Source organism: Amyelois transitella, chromosome 30 (assembly GCF_032362555.1).
Source record: "Amyelois transitella isolate CPQ chromosome 30, ilAmyTran1.1, whole genome shotgun sequence".
NCBI lineage: Eukaryota > Metazoa > Arthropoda > Insecta > Lepidoptera > Pyralidae > Amyelois > Amyelois transitella.
The window spans coordinates 1588807-1606995 of NC_083533.1; the positions used below are offsets into that span (position 1 = coordinate 1588807).

General features: G+C 34.4%; 2 protein-coding genes across 10 annotated transcripts in view; one reads left to right on the forward strand and one right to left on the reverse strand.

The window, feature by feature from the left end:
• The first annotated feature begins 4015 nt into the window (after positions 1-4015).
• Positions 4016-10463, forward strand: LOC106142079 (uncharacterized). The gene is made up of 4 exons (XM_060952853.1): positions 4016-4064; positions 4815-4907; positions 9499-9606; positions 10280-10463. Exons 1-4 carry the CDS (start codon positions 4016-4018, stop codon positions 10417-10419), a joined length of 390 nt encoding a protein of 129 aa, XP_060808836.1. The 3' UTR covers positions 10420-10463.
• Positions 10464-11027: 564 nt separating this feature from the next.
• The window catches only part of LOC106142093 (mitogen-activated protein kinase-binding protein 1), a 105208-nt gene continuing 98046 nt past the window's right edge, over positions 11028-18189 (reverse strand). For 8 of the 9 annotated variants that reach the window (XM_060952826.1, XM_060952825.1, XM_060952824.1 and 5 more), the window contains 3 exons: positions 17052-17168; positions 15750-15896; positions 11028-14504 (listed from right to left, as the gene is read on the reverse strand). In XM_060952826.1, the coding sequence (XP_060808809.1) occupies positions 14383-14504; positions 15750-15896; positions 17052-17168 (386 nt within the window). In that variant the 3' untranslated portion in view covers positions 11028-14382. Of the gene's footprint in view, positions 14505-15724; positions 15897-17051; positions 17169-18189 lie in introns of all 9 variants that reach the window. The other variant, XM_060952831.1, reaches the window with a different exon arrangement.

Below are 18189 nucleotides of genomic sequence, written 5' to 3' on the forward strand. Positions count from 1 at the left end.
TTCGACTAAATTTGCCGCCAAACTGAACGCAGAACTCAACAACCCAATGTCGCAATAAATAAATTATAATTATGTCATAAGTAGTAAGAGCTAATCAACTAATTTGGACTCTTATTAATATGAGTCATTAAGTTCGAATTCTTTTGCAATAAGTCATGAGTTAATACGCTATGGAATTACAAATTTAGAGGTCCATGCGTTCGGAATTTTAAATAACTGCTCTACTGAAATCAGCTTTATAATCTTAAATTTAAAATTGAATTTCGCACGTGAAAAATCTGCACGCATGTAACATGCATGTGTGAGTTTCCATTCACTGGGTAAAGTGAAAAACTTTAATATAATAAATCTATCTAAATTAACAATCACTTTTGATTATTAACGTGAACAGAATAAAGTTTAATTCAGATTGTTGTATTTAGGAGTTATGACGTTTTGACACGGGCGAGTATGCCACCACTTTCTTATTTCGTGAAAACGATAGTGTAAGAGTGTGACAGCATGCTTCCTATTGCGTAGAAAGTAAGCAGGATGTGTATATTTATCTACATATAAGATAAATCTAGATTTAAGTGTGTTGACCTTGGATAAACATACAAACCACGTCTTAATCCCTCACGGGGTGGACAGAGTCAACAGCCACCAAAGGACTCGAAGGCTACGTTCAGCTAAATGATGGAATTGAGACTCAAATAGCGACCTGTCGCGAGTCCATCAGTCACATGAAGATTCCGAAGTTCTTCAACCGTTCCCTTAGCCGCCTTTCACGAAATCCATGAGTAAGATATTGAGCAGTCCTATTCTAAAGCCAGGAACCACACGGCACTTTAGACCTAACCTAATATATCAAAAGTCACAAAATTCAATTTAATTAAGTAATACATTATAATACATATACAAATCATAAACCATTTGTGAACCATTTAAAATAAGCAAAGCATTAGCCAACTGGGTTGAAATGCATCAAATGGCAATCAAACCAGAAGGCTACCTCAATTATTTAAATAAAGATGTGACTCAAAATTCAATTCAAATTAATATAATATAAACATATATAAATATAGAATAAACCATTTGCGTTATCACATTGCATAAAACACTAGCAACCTGGCTTGAAGATGCATCAAATAGCACACAAACCAGGAAGCTGCTCTACACATGTGATCAACAAACTCAGAGTGACAACAAATAAAATAAATAAAAAAAAAAAAAAAATATATCAAAAGCTAATATCAAAATTATTTTTAACATCTTATATAGACATAGTCCAATTACATTTTTTATAATGGGTAGTTAGTTATGAAGAAATACCACCGCTAGCAATTAATAAGTCGAATAATTTTACGAGTGAATAGAATATATTTATTTGCTTATGACAAGGATTTACAAAAGGTGTAGAATAAAATATAATTCCTCCTGGTCAGCCATTAATTATACCATGAAAATTATTATAAAACTACACTTAAGTCAAATTAATTAGTGATGATTCATTTAGGATTGGATAAGTCGGGACATTTTTGTAATTATATAGCATTACGCGCACTGCTTTAACTGTCCAAATTATTCAATTATTATAGACTTAATGATTATTATTCTTGACCTCTGTGGAATAGTACGAATGTGCTTACCTCTGAGTCACAAGGTCGCAAGTTCGATCTCCAACGAGGTAGAAATCCCATCACAAGTCTCGAACTTCGGAACTGGTGCCTCGGTGGACGAATCGTAAGGTGTCCGGCACAGGTTCGAATCTCACCTCGGCCATAAAATCACGTCTATATCCCTTGCGCGGTAGACAGAGCCAACAGTCTTGAAAAGACTGTTAGGCCACATTGAGCTATTTGGCTTAATGATAGAATTTACATTCAAATAGTGACAGGTTGCTAACCCGTCGCCTGAAAGAATCCCAAGTTTAATAAGCCTATCCCTTAGTCGCCTTTTACAACATCCATGGGAACGAGATGAAGTGTTTTATTTTTATTGGTGCCGGGAACCACACGGCACCTCGGCCATGTACCAATATTAGTTTGAATACTAACCGATGCTTTTACGATGAGTAAAAAAAAAGTCGTTAGAAACATTTGTGTGTGGTTGCGGAGGTCAGATGGGAGTCGCTTCGTGTAGAAACTAGACTCACGCAGTCGAGGGTACATAACATATAAATCACGCAGATGTGATTTATTTGTTATGTAAGGTGCGTTGGGGTAAATTCGGATTGTTTTTCGTTATGTTTGACAGGTCATGTTTATGTTTTTTTTTTCTAGACTTATATTTTAATTAAAACATTAAGTTTAATTGGGAATTGTTTATGAAATGTCAAAGTATCAAATCTAAATGCGGATATCTCGCTAAACTAAATGATTGCCGCATAAACAGAGTTTAAAGTACACAAAGATTTTTTTAAATCCATGGGTAAGATCGGATGTAGTGGGGGTAAGTTCGGAAATGATATAAAATCGATTTTATGGCTCAGAACATACAGCCCATAATAGCAAAATATCCGACCTTTAACTTGCCTTCTTGTGACATTTAACCCAGATCAATCAAATTTTACTGACACACAAACGACGCGGCTCAGTGAAGGACGCTGACTGCGGGGAGGTGCACAACAAAATGGCATCTAGCGCTATGTTGTCAGTTTAGAAAAATTACTAATGATTTCGTAAATATTCAAAGAAAACGGTCTTCCCCCATTCACGATGTTACCCCAACGCACCTTATTTATGCTTTACCTAGTAGAGAGAGCTTCAGAGGCAATATTTCGCTATAGCGTATAAATAAAACTATTTTTTCAAATTCAATAAAAAAAAAATTATTCGTTATTCTTGGATACTTGATATCGCTGCATAATTGTCAAATCTTTTAGTTTCACAACATTGGTTGACGTCAAATAAATTACTTAAAACTAAGTTTACTGCCGCTTTCAAGGTGTCAGTGCAGAAGAAGCGGTAACAAACTGCACTGCAGCATTTTCTTCAACAACGTCTACTTCACAACTATCCAAACTTAGAATAGAAATGTGGACGAGATAATACATTGTTCAGATTAATTTATTTATATGAGATTTTAATAATAAATACGAATAAATACATTTTTTTTAATTTTATTTCGCATACTGTTTATTTTTATACTTCTTCTTATCCATGCTGATTTACCAGCGAAAAAAAAACGTAGTATAATACAACGGCTTCCTTTCCCGCGCAAACAGTAAAAGTCAATTAAAGAGAAGACTTATCAACTTGTGATTCTTCTTTTAGGCGATGGGCCAGCAACCTCTCACTATTTAAATCTCAATTTCATCATAAGTTCATACATCTGAACGTGGCCTCTCAGCCCTTTCGAGACTGTTTGCCCTGCCTAGCCCGTAAAGCATAAAGACGTGTTGACATATATGTGTTACATAGCCTATTCTGTCACTCATGGCCTAGTTAGAGAAAAGTTAGGCAAAGGATTGCATTTTAGGTAAAACCTAAGATAAACCGCGGTACAGTCGCGCACAAAAATATTCATTCATATATATAATTTGACCCAAAATGGGTGGTCTTCTGGGGGTGAATTATAGTAGAATAGACATTCAAATAGTGCCAGGTTGCACCCAAGCCTACTACTAGCCTAGAAAGAGTTTATTTCAAATGTCATAATTAAATCATTTCCCATTTAAGCCTAACAGCTGAACGTTTCATGTCGATCTTTCAAGTCTGTTAGCTCTGTCTACCTCGCTAGGGATATAGACGTGATTATATGTATATGATTATATATCAATAAATTATTTAGAAGGTCTGAATTTGGTCAACTTGAATACGCTTAAGTGGACTTTAGAAATAAGTAAGTCTTTATTTATTTCATAAACACTTTACCACTCGCTTATCTTTGCCTAGCCGTGAGAAAATTTTAAGTAACAATATGTTAACATTGTTCAATCAAATATTGTTCCCAACATTCAATACTTATCCTTCAAAGCACACAGTATAGCCGATTAATTCGAAAAATTCAATTTTCCTGTCCGCCATCTTGGAAAATGAGGAAAAACGTGTTACGTTTGTGCGTTTTTGTATTTCTTTTGGAATGTAAGTACTTTTTTGGTCAACTTTAACCAAATAAAAAGCAGTTTGTCAGTTTTGCCTGAAAATAAGAGATAATATTGGAATTGTTTGATCTATTAAACAGCCTTCTAAAAAAGGTGATTCTCAGTTTGACCTGTATGTTTGTCGATTATCTCGCGTTTCGCTGAACCGATTACGTAGCGGTTTTCAGGAAAGTATTTGTCACACTTAGGAGAAGGTTTCAGAAATTTAACCGACTTCAAAAAAGGAGGATATCGATTTGAGGCGGTTGTTCTCTTTTTACAAAAGTAATTAGGCTTTCAAAGCGTGTGTGCCAAATTTCGTAAGTACAGGTAAGGTACAAACATAATAAGCTATAAGCTAATTAATTACGTACGTAATTAATTGCTACGGATTAATCCTTTTTGACTTAAACAAGTAAATTGCAATACACGGTGTCAGTTTTTTAACTTTATCTGCGAATGAAGTCGCCATCAATAGCTAGTTAGCATATAAAAATATTCTGTACTAGAGGCCGCCCGCGACTTCGTCCGCATGGAAACCCTATCAATCCCGCGGGAACTCTGGGATAAAAAGTAGGCTATGTGTTATTCTGGGTCTTCAGCTACCTACATACCAAATTTCATGGTAATCGGTTCAGTAGTTTTTGCGTGAAAGAGTAACAAACATCCATACAAACTTTCGCCTTTATAATAGTAGTAGGATTGTTTAAAAGTAGTTTTTATTTATGGTATTAATATTGATTGTTTGCAGTCTACCGAGGGGACTGCATCATTGTGGTGGTGCCGGAAGATGTGCCGGCTGGGTTTGCGGCTATCTACGGGTTCTCACCTAGGCTCATGATCGGTATGTTGACTTCCGGGGTAGACAGAGCCAATAGCCTTCAAAAGCCCACGTTCGGCTGTATGGCTTAATTTCAATTTTCAATTTAAATTTCAAGTTTTTTAGAGCTTTCCTTAGTCGCCTTTTACGAAATCCGTGGAAAAGAGATGGAGTGGCCCTATTTTTTATTCCTTATCTAGAATTTATTTTACGTATATGTACAGAGTATGCAAACATACCGAAGGACGTCCTGGTGAAATATCAAGAGAACATACATACATATATATAATAACGTCTATATCGCTTGCGGGGTAGACAGAGCCAACATTCTTCAAAAGACCGAAAGGCCACGTTCGGCTATATGGCTCCTTAATGGAATTGAGATTCACAAAGTGACAGGTTGCTAGCTCATCGCTTAAAAGCGAATCCCAAATTGATTAACCAATCCTTCAGTCGCCTTTTACAACATCCATGGAGAAGTTATGGAGTAGTCCAGTTCGAAAGTGCCGAGAATCACACGAGAAAACAGTTTGATGAATATATTTATTTTCAAAATTGGATACAAGGTATCACTTATTGACGTCACATAACTTAAATCCTATCCTACTTCCTACTACTATTATAAAGGCGAAAGTTTGTATGGATGTATGGATGTTTGTTACTCTTTCACGCAAAAACTACTGAACCGATTACCATGAAATTTGGTATGTAGGTAGCTGAAGACCCAGAATAACACATAGGCTACTTTTTATCCCAGAGTTCCCGCGGGATTGATAGGGTTTCCATGCGGACGAAGTCGCGGGCGGCCTCTAGTCTAATTATAACTACTACCGCTTCCAAAGCGCATGTGTAGAAGAAGCGGCGGAACAAACTACACTGCAGCATTTTGCACCGGACGTCAATATACATACATGTATAGATCTCTTAAATCTAAATCATGGACGAATGCACATTGTCTACATTAAAAAACATGAATGAATGTAGAACTAGATGATGATTTGTATGTATGTATATGTATATATATATATATATATATTTAGTTTATTTTGGCACAAACAGTCATTACAACATTTTTACAATAAGAATTACATATAAAATAGACAAATAGTGCCGAAAAATTTACCAAAAAACATATAAATTAGGAAGTGTCTAGTCTACCACCAGCGGTCATTTAATAAAAATAAATATACTGCCACTTGTGGTTAGATAAAAAATAATATTGTTCTGCCGCTGTAGGCAGAATAACAAATAACAGGCTATTCTGCCACAAGTGGCAAGTTAAACCAACAAAATATTCTACCGCTAGCTAGAGGCAGCATACCTACCAAAAATAAACAGCCACCAAAGCTGAGGCAAGCCTTTTGCGGCAATTGATATGTATATGTTCTTATCAAAAGGTAGTAAATGATAAATGATTTCTAAGAAATATATTTATTTTTCATGTACGAGTACCTACATAACAATGTTTATTTAGATATTGTTCTTTTTTTTTTCTTAAGTCCTACTACTGTTAAATCATGTCCTTTGGGTCGACCTCTGCGTTTTCGGACAGCTGGTAATTTTATTGTTTGATTAACAAGAGCATTACAGGTCTGATTTAATGCTGAAGGCATTAAATCAGGCATATTTTTGTCATTTCTATCTTCAGTTTTTACATGTTTCTCAGCCTTTTCTAGATTTTGTTTCTGTTCAACAGGTTTCTCTATATGTAGATTTATTTCTTTCTCATCTTGTTTATTATGTATTATAAGTTGTCTCTCTGCGTATTCTATCTTTTCCATCTTTAAATCTTCTGCAGTATGGTCGATTATATGTGCCTTATTTGTTTTTATCGTTACATTTTCATAGTTTTTTGTGTCTTCATTTTCTGTTTCTGGTTCAATATGAATTATTACATGTGTCTCTAAGTTTATTTTATTGCTTTCTTCTTGTTTATTATGTATTATTACTATGTTTTCAGCAAATCCATTTTGATCTGTTTCTAAAACCTCGGTAGTGTTATTGTTAATTTCTATGTTACTTGTTCTTTTAAACGTATTTTCATCTTTATTTCTGTCATCATTTTCTATTTCTTCGTCGTTTATTTCTAAATATTGTATTTTTTTGCTTTCTTCCTTTTGATTAAGTACTGTTATTGTTTTATGGCCTTCTACACATTCTGTTTGTTCCGTTTCTAAGAGCTCGGCAATAACTGTTTGTTTTCGTTGACTCCAGTAGTTTATAATGTTATCGAGTTGGTCGCAATGTGTTTTGAAGTCGTGCATGCTAAAATTAGAAATGATTGAAGCAATTTTCTCGCATTTTAACATAGCTGTTTTGTATTTTTGCGGTACACTTAGAGTGCTTTTTCTGGGTTTTATCGTTATAACGTCACTTTGAGAACCTTGCTCATTATCAGTAACCGCAACATCTTTATTAATGTCTTTATTTCTGTAGCAGTCAATATATTTTGATCTTAAAAAACGTTCTGGTATAAGATTATTGTTGAATATATTCATTTCCATTTTTGATATAACTGCAAAAATATGCGAGCATGGCAATGATGTGGTGATGCTGAAGGAACAAGAGCATTTCACACTGCTTTGTTGTATTTCGACTATATGCAAGTTTTCGTGGTTTTCTTTGTCGCGAACTTGAAATTGTGTGTTATCTTCAGTAATGATATCAAAATCATAATTTTTTTTTATACTTTTGATAATAAGATTGAATGCAAACGGTGTCATTAATTTCAAATATAAGTTTTCGGGTGAAACTTTATCAAAACGGGAAATTTTCGTTTTTAAAAGCATATCATGAACAGTTTGCTGGCGTTTGAGTTTGACGCTGTTTAATACCACAGCAAAATTTACAAAAAATGATTCTAAATTTGAAAATTTCACGCAGACTTGTTTAATCTTTTGGTTAAATGATTCTAAATGGTTTGATGTTCTTATATTATATGTAATATGTTTTCTCTTAAAACATTCAACCCACTCATGTTTTATACAGTGCCAGTTTTTCTCATAATATTGTGTCACTTTAGGGATATTTAAGCTAGTAAGTCTACTAAGGCATTCATCATATTCTGCTTCAGATTTTGAAAAAGCAATACTTTGCAGGATCTCCAGAACATTTTTTCTTTGTGAAGCAGTGATTTGCATAGACTCAGTTGTGATAGCGGTGCGGAAACGTTTCAAAACATGAAACAAACATAGTTGATGAGAAGCTTCCGGAAACTCATCGTATAGAATAGTCTTTTCTCCAAAATCTTTGTCTGTCATAAATGTTTTTATTTTGATCCAATCTGGATTCAAATCCTTAAACACCCTCACCATATGTCTAATGACATCACTTGTTTCTTCGGAGAGTAGAAATACTGCAATCACTTCTCCTTCATTATTACCATTTATCAACATTAAAACATACAGCGGCATATCCAAATTGTTGAGTTTGTATGTCGCATCTAATACCATTAATTCTGGGTAAGCAGTAAAACAGTTCTTCATATATGGGGTTTGGTGATAAATTCCAAGCAGGTCATTGTTTTCATTAACTGCTACTTGAACAATACCATCATCTTGCGTCAGTACTTTAACAACATTCTCAATGTCACTTTGAGAGTATTTGCAACTAGCTCGCAAATTTTTTAAATCTTTTAGTTGAACGGGCTTTCCAGTTTTTTCTTGTAAATAGGCTTGTACGAGTTTTTGGTTGCAATTCATATTTAACATGGTTATTGCTTCTTCTCTTTCTTCCGGTTGTAATTTTCTTTGCTTTGGCAAATTGTTAAAAAGTTCTCTATTTACTGGATGATTGTGGTTTTCTACCATATACACAATTTTAAGTATTGTGCCATCATTGCTTAAAGCCAACTTAATTTTCATGGGACAGTTATCCTTATAAGTCGAAGATTGCCGTAATCCACTACTTTCCGACTTAAACTGTCTGCCTCCCTTTTTACATGCATAAATAATACTATAATATTTTAATTCTGGGTTGTAAGTTTTTAACTTTAATGGGCACACAGCTTTCATTTTTTCTATTGTCCGACTATCCCGTTTCCACAGTTGCACACAGTTTTCAGTTTCGTAGTTACGAATATATTCATAAAGAAGTTCCAACGACGAAAATTCTGGATAATTAACACTCATTTTCTACAAAAACTTTTTGGATCTGATAATTTACAGTAATATAAACAATGAAAAAAGTTTAAAACTTCCTCGTCAACTACAAAAACAAAAGGTTATGTTTTTGTTTTTGTCACATTGCTAACTTCGGTGCGATACTTATAATAAACGTAATGAAATATATGCTTTATATGCAAGTTTTAAGGAACATATTCCAATAACTAATATCTTGTGGCGGAATAGCATTTTATATTAGTCTGCCGCAATAGGAACAACTTCACTACTACTGCCCTAGTGTATTTTAAAATTAGACTTTATTTGTTTGACTAAAGGAACAAATTTGAATACCACAATACTTGTGGCAGAATTATTTAATTTCTTATTTTACCACTAGCGGCTTAGTAATTCGATTTGTTAAATGGCCGCTGGTGGCAGACTAGACACTTCCTATAAATTATGCTAGTGTGTTTACAACATAACAAACATATATATATTTGTTTTTTTGTCAGGCAAAGACCACCGCGTGGGTTTCGGGTTCAGATTCGGCAACCACGCCGACTTCCAAGTCATGTACGAGTTGGGTCCGCAACTAGTCACCAGGCAGCTGCAGCCAGTCAGTAAGTCAATTAAATCGTCATGAGTCAGCCAAACAGCTGAACGTGGCCTATCAGTCCTTTCATGATTGTAGGCTCTATCTACCCCGCAAGGGTTATAGACGTGATTATTGGATGTATGTTATGGATTGGATGGAAAAAAAACACAAAAGAAGAATTCTTATTAAGAGTAAGAGATTTTTTCAAAAACGATAGAAAACTGGTGAGGAAAAATTATAGACCATTTAATCCAACATGGCGAATTATTTAAAACTTTAGTAGAAGGAAAAATTAATGGAAGACCAGTTAATATATATAAATATACCTACTATCCATTTACTAAAAATTTACCTCTCCATTCATAAATAAAGAGAGGAATCAAATATATCAAATAATAATAATAGTTAATAAATTTCTGATATGTATGTATACTAGAATATATATAATACATATAATCACGTCTATATCCCTTGCGGGGTAGACAGAGCCAAAAGTCTTTACATTACTTAATCTTTTAAAATTATTGTAATCATTATATAGTAATTAATGTAATTATTTTATTAAATAAAATTAAATTAATAATAATAGTTAAATTAATAATTATTGTAATCAGTATAGTAACTAACACTCGCCTGTGTACTTCAAAGTTGTGTTCACCTGTTTTTATAAATAAATAAATAATACCCACCTTTTCCAGAAATAAGATCAGCCTCGTATCGGGAGAGCGTGGTGAGACAGCGCCCTCTGTTGCAATTCCTCATCAACCTAGGACTCGTGAAGAAGGTCTCTTACAACTATGACGTCACCGATTACGAAGTTGATAATGAGCCTAGATAAACTATAACACTCCATTTTCCAACGACAACCGAATTTGTTTTCAAAATTACGGATATAGATTGAAATTGAAAAAATACCTATGTAACCATAGAGAGAAGATACTTCCCAAATCTCTTCAACAAAATCACTAGTATAAGAATAAGCTTGGAAAATTATCCTTGTCTAAAAAATATAAAATTATACATACATATAATCACGTCTTGCCAACTCTACTCGGCTCTGTCTTGCGGGGTAGACAGAGCCGACAGTCTTAAAGAGACTGATAGGCCACGTTCAGCTGTTAGGCTTACTGATAGAATCGAGATTCATATCATCATCATTCATCAGGTTAAGCCCAAGCCTGTCCCTTAGTCGCCTTTACGACATCCATGCGAAAGAGATAGAGTGGTCCTATTCTTTCTTCTATTGGTGCCGGGAACCACACGGCAAAATTATACTTTCGACAGCATTTAACATACTTGGTTGCAACACTAACACGTGCCGATTATATTAGTCATTTGACGGTGTAATAATGGGAATCCCCTTTTTTAATCATGAATTTTGGTATATAGTATTTTTTTGACTTAGCCCGTTTTGGATCTGACATGGATTGGAAAATAAAAACATCAGAAGTATAAATTAATTTATTATGAATGTTCAGGTAACCTAATATAAACAAAATAATAAAAAAGAGAAACAATTACACGAATAATATCGTAAATTATTAATTAGTCTTCGCAAATGGCAAATTTTTGTTTGAACATGTAATAATAATAATGTATCTACACGAACTATTTTTTACAGTTAGATATATTCCTATAAATACAATGCCATACACACTCTTGGCCGAAGAGGTAAATAAATTGTTTGCACGATAGTGCACGAGACGTGTTTATTTATTGCACGATTTTTTCCGCATTTACCATCTTAAATTTTTTTAACCTTCAAATTAATTGTTAATTAAGAACATTTGATATCAAACTGCTGCTGTAAAAAAAACACTGCGAAGTTATTAACGAGCTAAATTGCAGAAATAATGAGAGAGAGATCCTTCATCCATTCCTTTCAGAAAACAAGCGCGAATAAATAATTCATGTATTTGAAAAAAAAACAAAAGAAAATCAATAACAGATTACTAAGTCCTCGGCGACATAACTTGAATCATAATTCGTGCACAATAAACAAATATCGTGCGCCATCGTGCAAACGGCAAAATTCCAAAAAATTGACGATTACCATTAGTCAAAAATAAGCCTCCTGGACGTTGGAGGCTATTTATTATCCTTAATATAAACATTATCATGCACGACCATACAATGTTATTTACACATACAAACATACACTCTATTTGTGACGATAATTAAGAGAAAATACTTAACAACTATCATAACATTGGCTTTCGGACGACTTCACGTAATTCCTATTGTTTTTCATTATCTTCCTTACAATGCGTCGGGTCAACCGATATTACGCATCCTGGTTTCAAAGTATATCTGAACCTCCTGACATAACATACTTTTGTGTGATTATACATTTATGCAAAAATTGTGCTCACACAATTCAGTGTTATCAAATTTGTTTCACAAGTGAGCCGATACGACATATGTATGTATTGTCATAATTTGTGAATCGCCCAACTGGTGGTCGATCGAGCGACGTTGTCCAGGCATATAAATTATGCGTTTTATTCCCTTTTTTCTATATTTAAAGTTAACTTTAAGAGTTAGAGAAAGGAAGTAATATTAGAGGTTTATATATGCCTTCAAACTTTCATGAATAAGCCATAATAAAAAAGTGACAAGTAAAAAATAGTCTGCGTTATTTTTTTTTATGACACCATAAATTAAATCTCGCGCTAACATAATTACTGTGTGTGTTTTTTTTTTCATCAATATTCTTTAGGAATGTTAAAAACGTGTATCATATTTACATATAAACCAAAATTTTGTTTATGAAATTATTGTTTACTATTTAAGAGATAGATAGATGGTCACGCGATTATTTATAAAATTAAATACATAAAATATAATATTTACCCGTATTCTGCAATTCCTCTATTTTATTTCGTAAACATTATGTACCGATTTTTGATACAAAATTATATTCTCAGACAAGCATACCAAATCAATATTAAAATTTTAAAAACTATATATTAAACACAATAAAATACACATATTACAAAACAAAATGCATTAAATGCTGAAACCAATAAAAATGAATAAAAATTTTAAAAATCGAAATATTATACGAAAAATTTTGCTATGTCAAATACTACATTTAGTCAAAAATATCAACAATTTCCTTAATATACATACATAAAATAATAACAATAATAATTGGAATGGAAATTTAAATGCAACAAATTTGTATGGCAGGATTTTTTTAATATGTATTTATTAAATGACATTCTCAATGTCCTGTCATCGCCGCCTTATCTCTTTAAATTTTATTGCGCTGAATAAAATCAGAGCTCTTTTATTTCTATTTTTAAAAAGATAACAACAAAATGAATATGTTTGTTCTAGTTTCATATTCATTTGTTGTAAAGATAATTCGGATACATATTTACCTCTTTACATACGTATGTATATATATGTTTTCAACATGACATCATTACAGGTCATTAATGACAGGTCGCCGGCACATCGTCTAAAAGAAGAGTCCCCCAAGTTTTTTCCATTTTGCATACTCAAATAAAACCAATCTCAATTCCGCCGTAAAACCACAGAGCTGAACGTGGCCTTAGTATTTCCAAGACTATTGACTCAGTCTGCTCCGTAAGAGATTAAGATGTAATTGTATGTAAAATAATATCAAGTTTGTTAATAAAACGGTAAATATACATCCGATTATCGCGTCTATCTATACAATCAAGCCTTGTTCATTTTGATAATATATACCTCAAAATAAGTTGGGATTATTTATGTTGGTTCAAGTTGGAAGGCTGAGCAGTCCCATCTCTTACTACCTACGCCTTTACTAGTACCACTCTTTATTATTAGCCGTACGTCGGCACAAGGTTGGCTGATTTAATCATTCGGATTATGCAGAAGATTGAACGTGTGCGACCTTATCCTTTATTGCTCTTTTTCAACTTCCAAATCTTTTAAACTGTTACTATATGAACTTCGGTGCTACAGTTTGTTGATTTGAGAGGCTTACTCGCTCTTTCTTTTTTTTAAATTGTTTTAACACCTGGTTACTCTTCCTCTTAAAATTTATATGTTCAGTTTCCCTCTGTTTCTCACTTTCACACTTCACTTTTCTCAATCTTTAGTCATCTCCAACTAGCTATGCCGATCCAGGTGATACGTAATTTTGTGTTGGATTGTGTGTAGGAGAAAAAAAACATTTCTATTAAATACCACTTCCCAATTCCCTTTTCAAACGCTCGTGAATGTATTTAAGTCAGTCCTTTTGTGTTTCTCACGTTTCTCACTCTTTATTCATCTCCTACTAGCAATGCTGGTCCGACTGTGGTTGGAGCCTGTGTGTCAACCTTTAAACTTGTAAAACAACGAGTATTTGAATAGATACACTATCACATTTTCTCATCCTTTAAAATTTAATAGAAATGTAACGAATTATAACGCATGGAACTAAAGTGAACAATTTCCCCGTTTGTTTGTTTTTTCTGTAAACACATTCAGTAGAATACGACCCAGATCTGATTCTACTATTTCTTTTTATCTTAATATATGTACTACGTTGTAATTTGTTATGTGTGACAATTAATAAAATAATCCTTTTTTATAACGTATTACTGCGTTTCTCACTTCACTTTTAACTCATTCTCTACTCTTCACGTGTCCTACCAGTTATAGGAGACTATGTGGGAGAACTCGTTTTGCATAATATACAGATAACATTACTTTTTTCAACATCACATTCCAATTCCCTCATCTAACGCTCATGTATGTATGTATGCTGGTCAGCCCTTATGTGTTTCTCACTTCAAGTTTCTCACTATTCACTCGTCCTCTACTAGCTGTGCTGGTCTGGCTGTGGTGGGAGGCTGTGTGTCATCTTGTTCTGCATCATGTGCAGAAGTATGTCGGAGTACTGGTCGAAGAACGACAGAGCCGGACTTGAGGGATTGTTGGCTTCTGTTGACAAAGATATTTATATTACAAGTTACACATACATGCATATACTCACGTCTATATAATTGCGGGGTAGACAAAGCCTTGAAAATACTGGTAATGCCACGTTCAGCTGTTTGGCTTAACGCTAGAATTGAGATTCAAATAGTGACAGGTTGCTAACCATCGCCTAAAAGAAGAATCCCAAGCTTGTAAGCCTATCTCTTAGTCGGCTTTTACGACATCCATTGGAAAGAGATGGAGTGGTCCTATTCTTTTTGTATTGGTGCTGGGAGCCACACGGTTACAAATTACAAGTTATTGCTTTTAATCATGTTTATACATTTAATTCGATTGTAATTCACATTGTCTATTACGGCAAACAATAAAAAAGCATATTTAGCCGTCAAGTTATGAACTATTATCCTATGAATAGTTCTGATGAAATGAGGGCACGACTTTCTCTATCAAAAATTCATTTAACTCTTTTGGCCCATGTTGAGAAGAAAATTATTTGAGTCCAACTATAAATTCAAATTAACTTATGACTTCAAAGACACATTTAGCTCAAGTCATGTTAATGTGCCTTGCAATTAATAATAATACAATTATCTAACCTAAGAAACGGCAGAATTTAAAAAATTGCCTGCCGTTTCTTAGGTATTAAGTCACAAAATGATTAAGAAAAATTTTGGATTAACCAAATGAATGGTGATTTTAGATATACGATTAACACAAATAAACACGTTCAAGTTATTAGTTACAGTACTAAAATAGATTAGCCAAAGTTATTAATGATTCTAAACGCACAATTTAGCCCAAGTTCACCTTAAAAGTCACTATTTGTACAATTTCATACACATACAAGACATACAAAAGCTGAAATTGTCAATAATTTTTAAATTAACTACAAACCCAAGATAAAAAATGTTATCATCACACATAGGTTACCAAAATTACAAATTTCAGATACATGATTAGTCACAGAGATGATTTGAAAACCGTCGTCAAAAATTTTATCAAAATCACCAATGATTTGCCGGATGACTGGAAGAGATCCCTTCACGGGATAAATCCCCAATTGCAAGTGATTTATTTATTTTACAACTAAGTACTATTTTCTTCAAACTGTATAAATTTCTATAAATACAGATATTACAAACAAACAAACAAACATTTCAACACATACACAAAACGCAACAAAAACACAAAAACCAAATTAAAAAAAAAAATAGAAAACTAACCTAAAACGCAACCAGCTTCACCAACCTTTAGACAGCGTCTCCAGCTTCTGCCGTGCGGTGTCGACGTCTCTGAAGTCTCCGTCTGATGATAAAGAACTCAGGGCTTCGGTACCGTTTCGGGCCACGGCCGAGCGGAGCACCTTTTGAGTCTCCATTATGGCCGCTTCGAGACCTGTGACGGGATTAAAGTAAATATGATTAATTATAAAATGAAATAAGTACCCGAAACCGCCGAGCTTACATGAAGAGAGTTATGAATGTGGATGAAGCGAAGGAAGTATGCAGATATCGTGGCAAGTGGAAAGAGGTAGTCTCTGCCTACCCTTCCGGGAAAGAGGCGTGATTTTATGTATGTGTAAAATAAAATTTAAAACGTCTTTGCGAGACTGTTGGCACTGACTACCCCGTAAAGGATAGAAACGTATTTAATAAATATGACATAAAAAGAACAACAGGTGGACTAAATGCCAAGTGAAATTCTCTGTTCAGTCAAAACTTTTGGACCAAAACTGAGATGTCTGCAATGCTAGCTGTTACCCAAGCAAGGGTGCAATTTAACGCCACCTACAAAATAATACAGGTTTTTACGCAAATCCCACGTGAACTGAAGTTTTTACCATAGTTCGGTGCCACAATAAAAGTTTTTCAGTTTCATGTACTGATTCACATGTTCAAAAAGATTCGTTTTAATTCAAAATAACCCTGTAAATGTTTGTGACAATTTACCGCGTTAAGGAAAAAATGCCGTGTGGTTCCCAGCACTAATAAAAAAAAAGAATAGGACCACTCCATCTCTTTCCCGTGGATGTCGTAAAAGGCGACTAAGGGATCTGCTTATAAACTTGGGATTCAATTCGGATATACATACATACATAAACTCACGCCTCTTTCCCGGAGGGGTAGGCAGAGACTACCTCTTTCCACTTGCCACGATCCCTGCATACTTCCTTTGCTTCATCCACATTCATAACTCTCTTCATGCAAGCTCGGCGGTTTCGGGCACTTTTGACCTGACCCTTCACCTTCAATTCGGATATGCTTAAATAAATATGGCAATGGGCTAGCAACACTATTTGAATCTCAATTCTATCATCAAGCCAAACAGCTGAAGGTGGCTTAACAGTCTTTTCAACACTGTTTGTTGGCTCTGTCTACTCCGCAAGGGATATAGACGTGAGTACATGTATGTATGTAGGAAAAAATACGTGACATGCATGTTATGCAAATATTATATATATATATTAACGAACTTACTTCGAGGCTAACTCAATCTGTGTAATTTGTCCTGTATATATATATTTATTTATTATTTATAATATATACATACCGCTGATGTCCGCCGCAGCGCCGGGCTCCCTCTGCAAACTGGCGTACAGCTGTACAACTTTGCACGCTGTCTTGGTCAGTTGTTCAGTCAATGCTGAACATAGCTGGGATGACGTCACTGTGTTAAATTTAAAAAAAAATCAACTGAAAATCAATAACATGACAAAATGAAGTTAATATTGTAAATATTCAGGGTCAGGCCAAAAGTACCCGAAACCGCCGAGCTTGCATGAAGAGAGTTATGAATGTGGATGAAGCGAAGGAAATATGCAGAGATCGTGGCAAGTGGAAAGAGGTACTCTCTGCCTACCCCTCCGGGAAAGAGGCGTGATTTTATGTATGTATGTATGTATTCGACGCATCTGTGGCTTAACTGACATATAATTCTTGGTTTAAGATCTTCTTCCTCCTGGCTTTAGTCCCGGTTGCATCCTCACCGCTCTGGAGAGGAGCCCGGGGTATGCCTTTTATCATGGATCCTGGATTAAATCAGGTTTTTACACGAAGCGACTCCCGTCTGACCTCCGCAACCTTTTCAGGTAATCCTCACCTTATTGGATCATATGGTTTCCTCACGATGTTTTCCCTCACCGTAAGAGCTTCTTGGTTTAAGATCGACATGTATTATTTGAATAAATTATTATTTGATATAATTAAAAAAGTCATACATTAACATTAGATTACATAATTCTATAAAATGTGGTTCCAGACACTTTAAATAGGACAAACCCATCCCGTTCAACATCCATGGGGTATCGTAAAAAGCAAATAAGCGAATAAAAAACATGATGAATGCCAGCTGCTTCTTTCTTAGGAAAGGGAAACTTGGGATTCTTCTTTTAGGCGATGGGCTAGCAACCTGTCACCATTTGAATCTCAATTCCATCATTAAAACGTAGCCTATCAGTTTTTGCGAGAAATTAACTCTATGTACTAATGTAAGGGACAAAGACATGATTATTTATTTATTTATTTAAACTTCATTGCACAAAATATAAATGTATATAGCACAATTGGCGGACTTGATGTTAGAAGCATTATCTACCAGTCAACCATTGGGTCTGACAGAGAACTTTATGATTATATGTACATATGTTATTATGTGCCGTGTGGTTCCCGGCACCGATACAAAAAAGAAC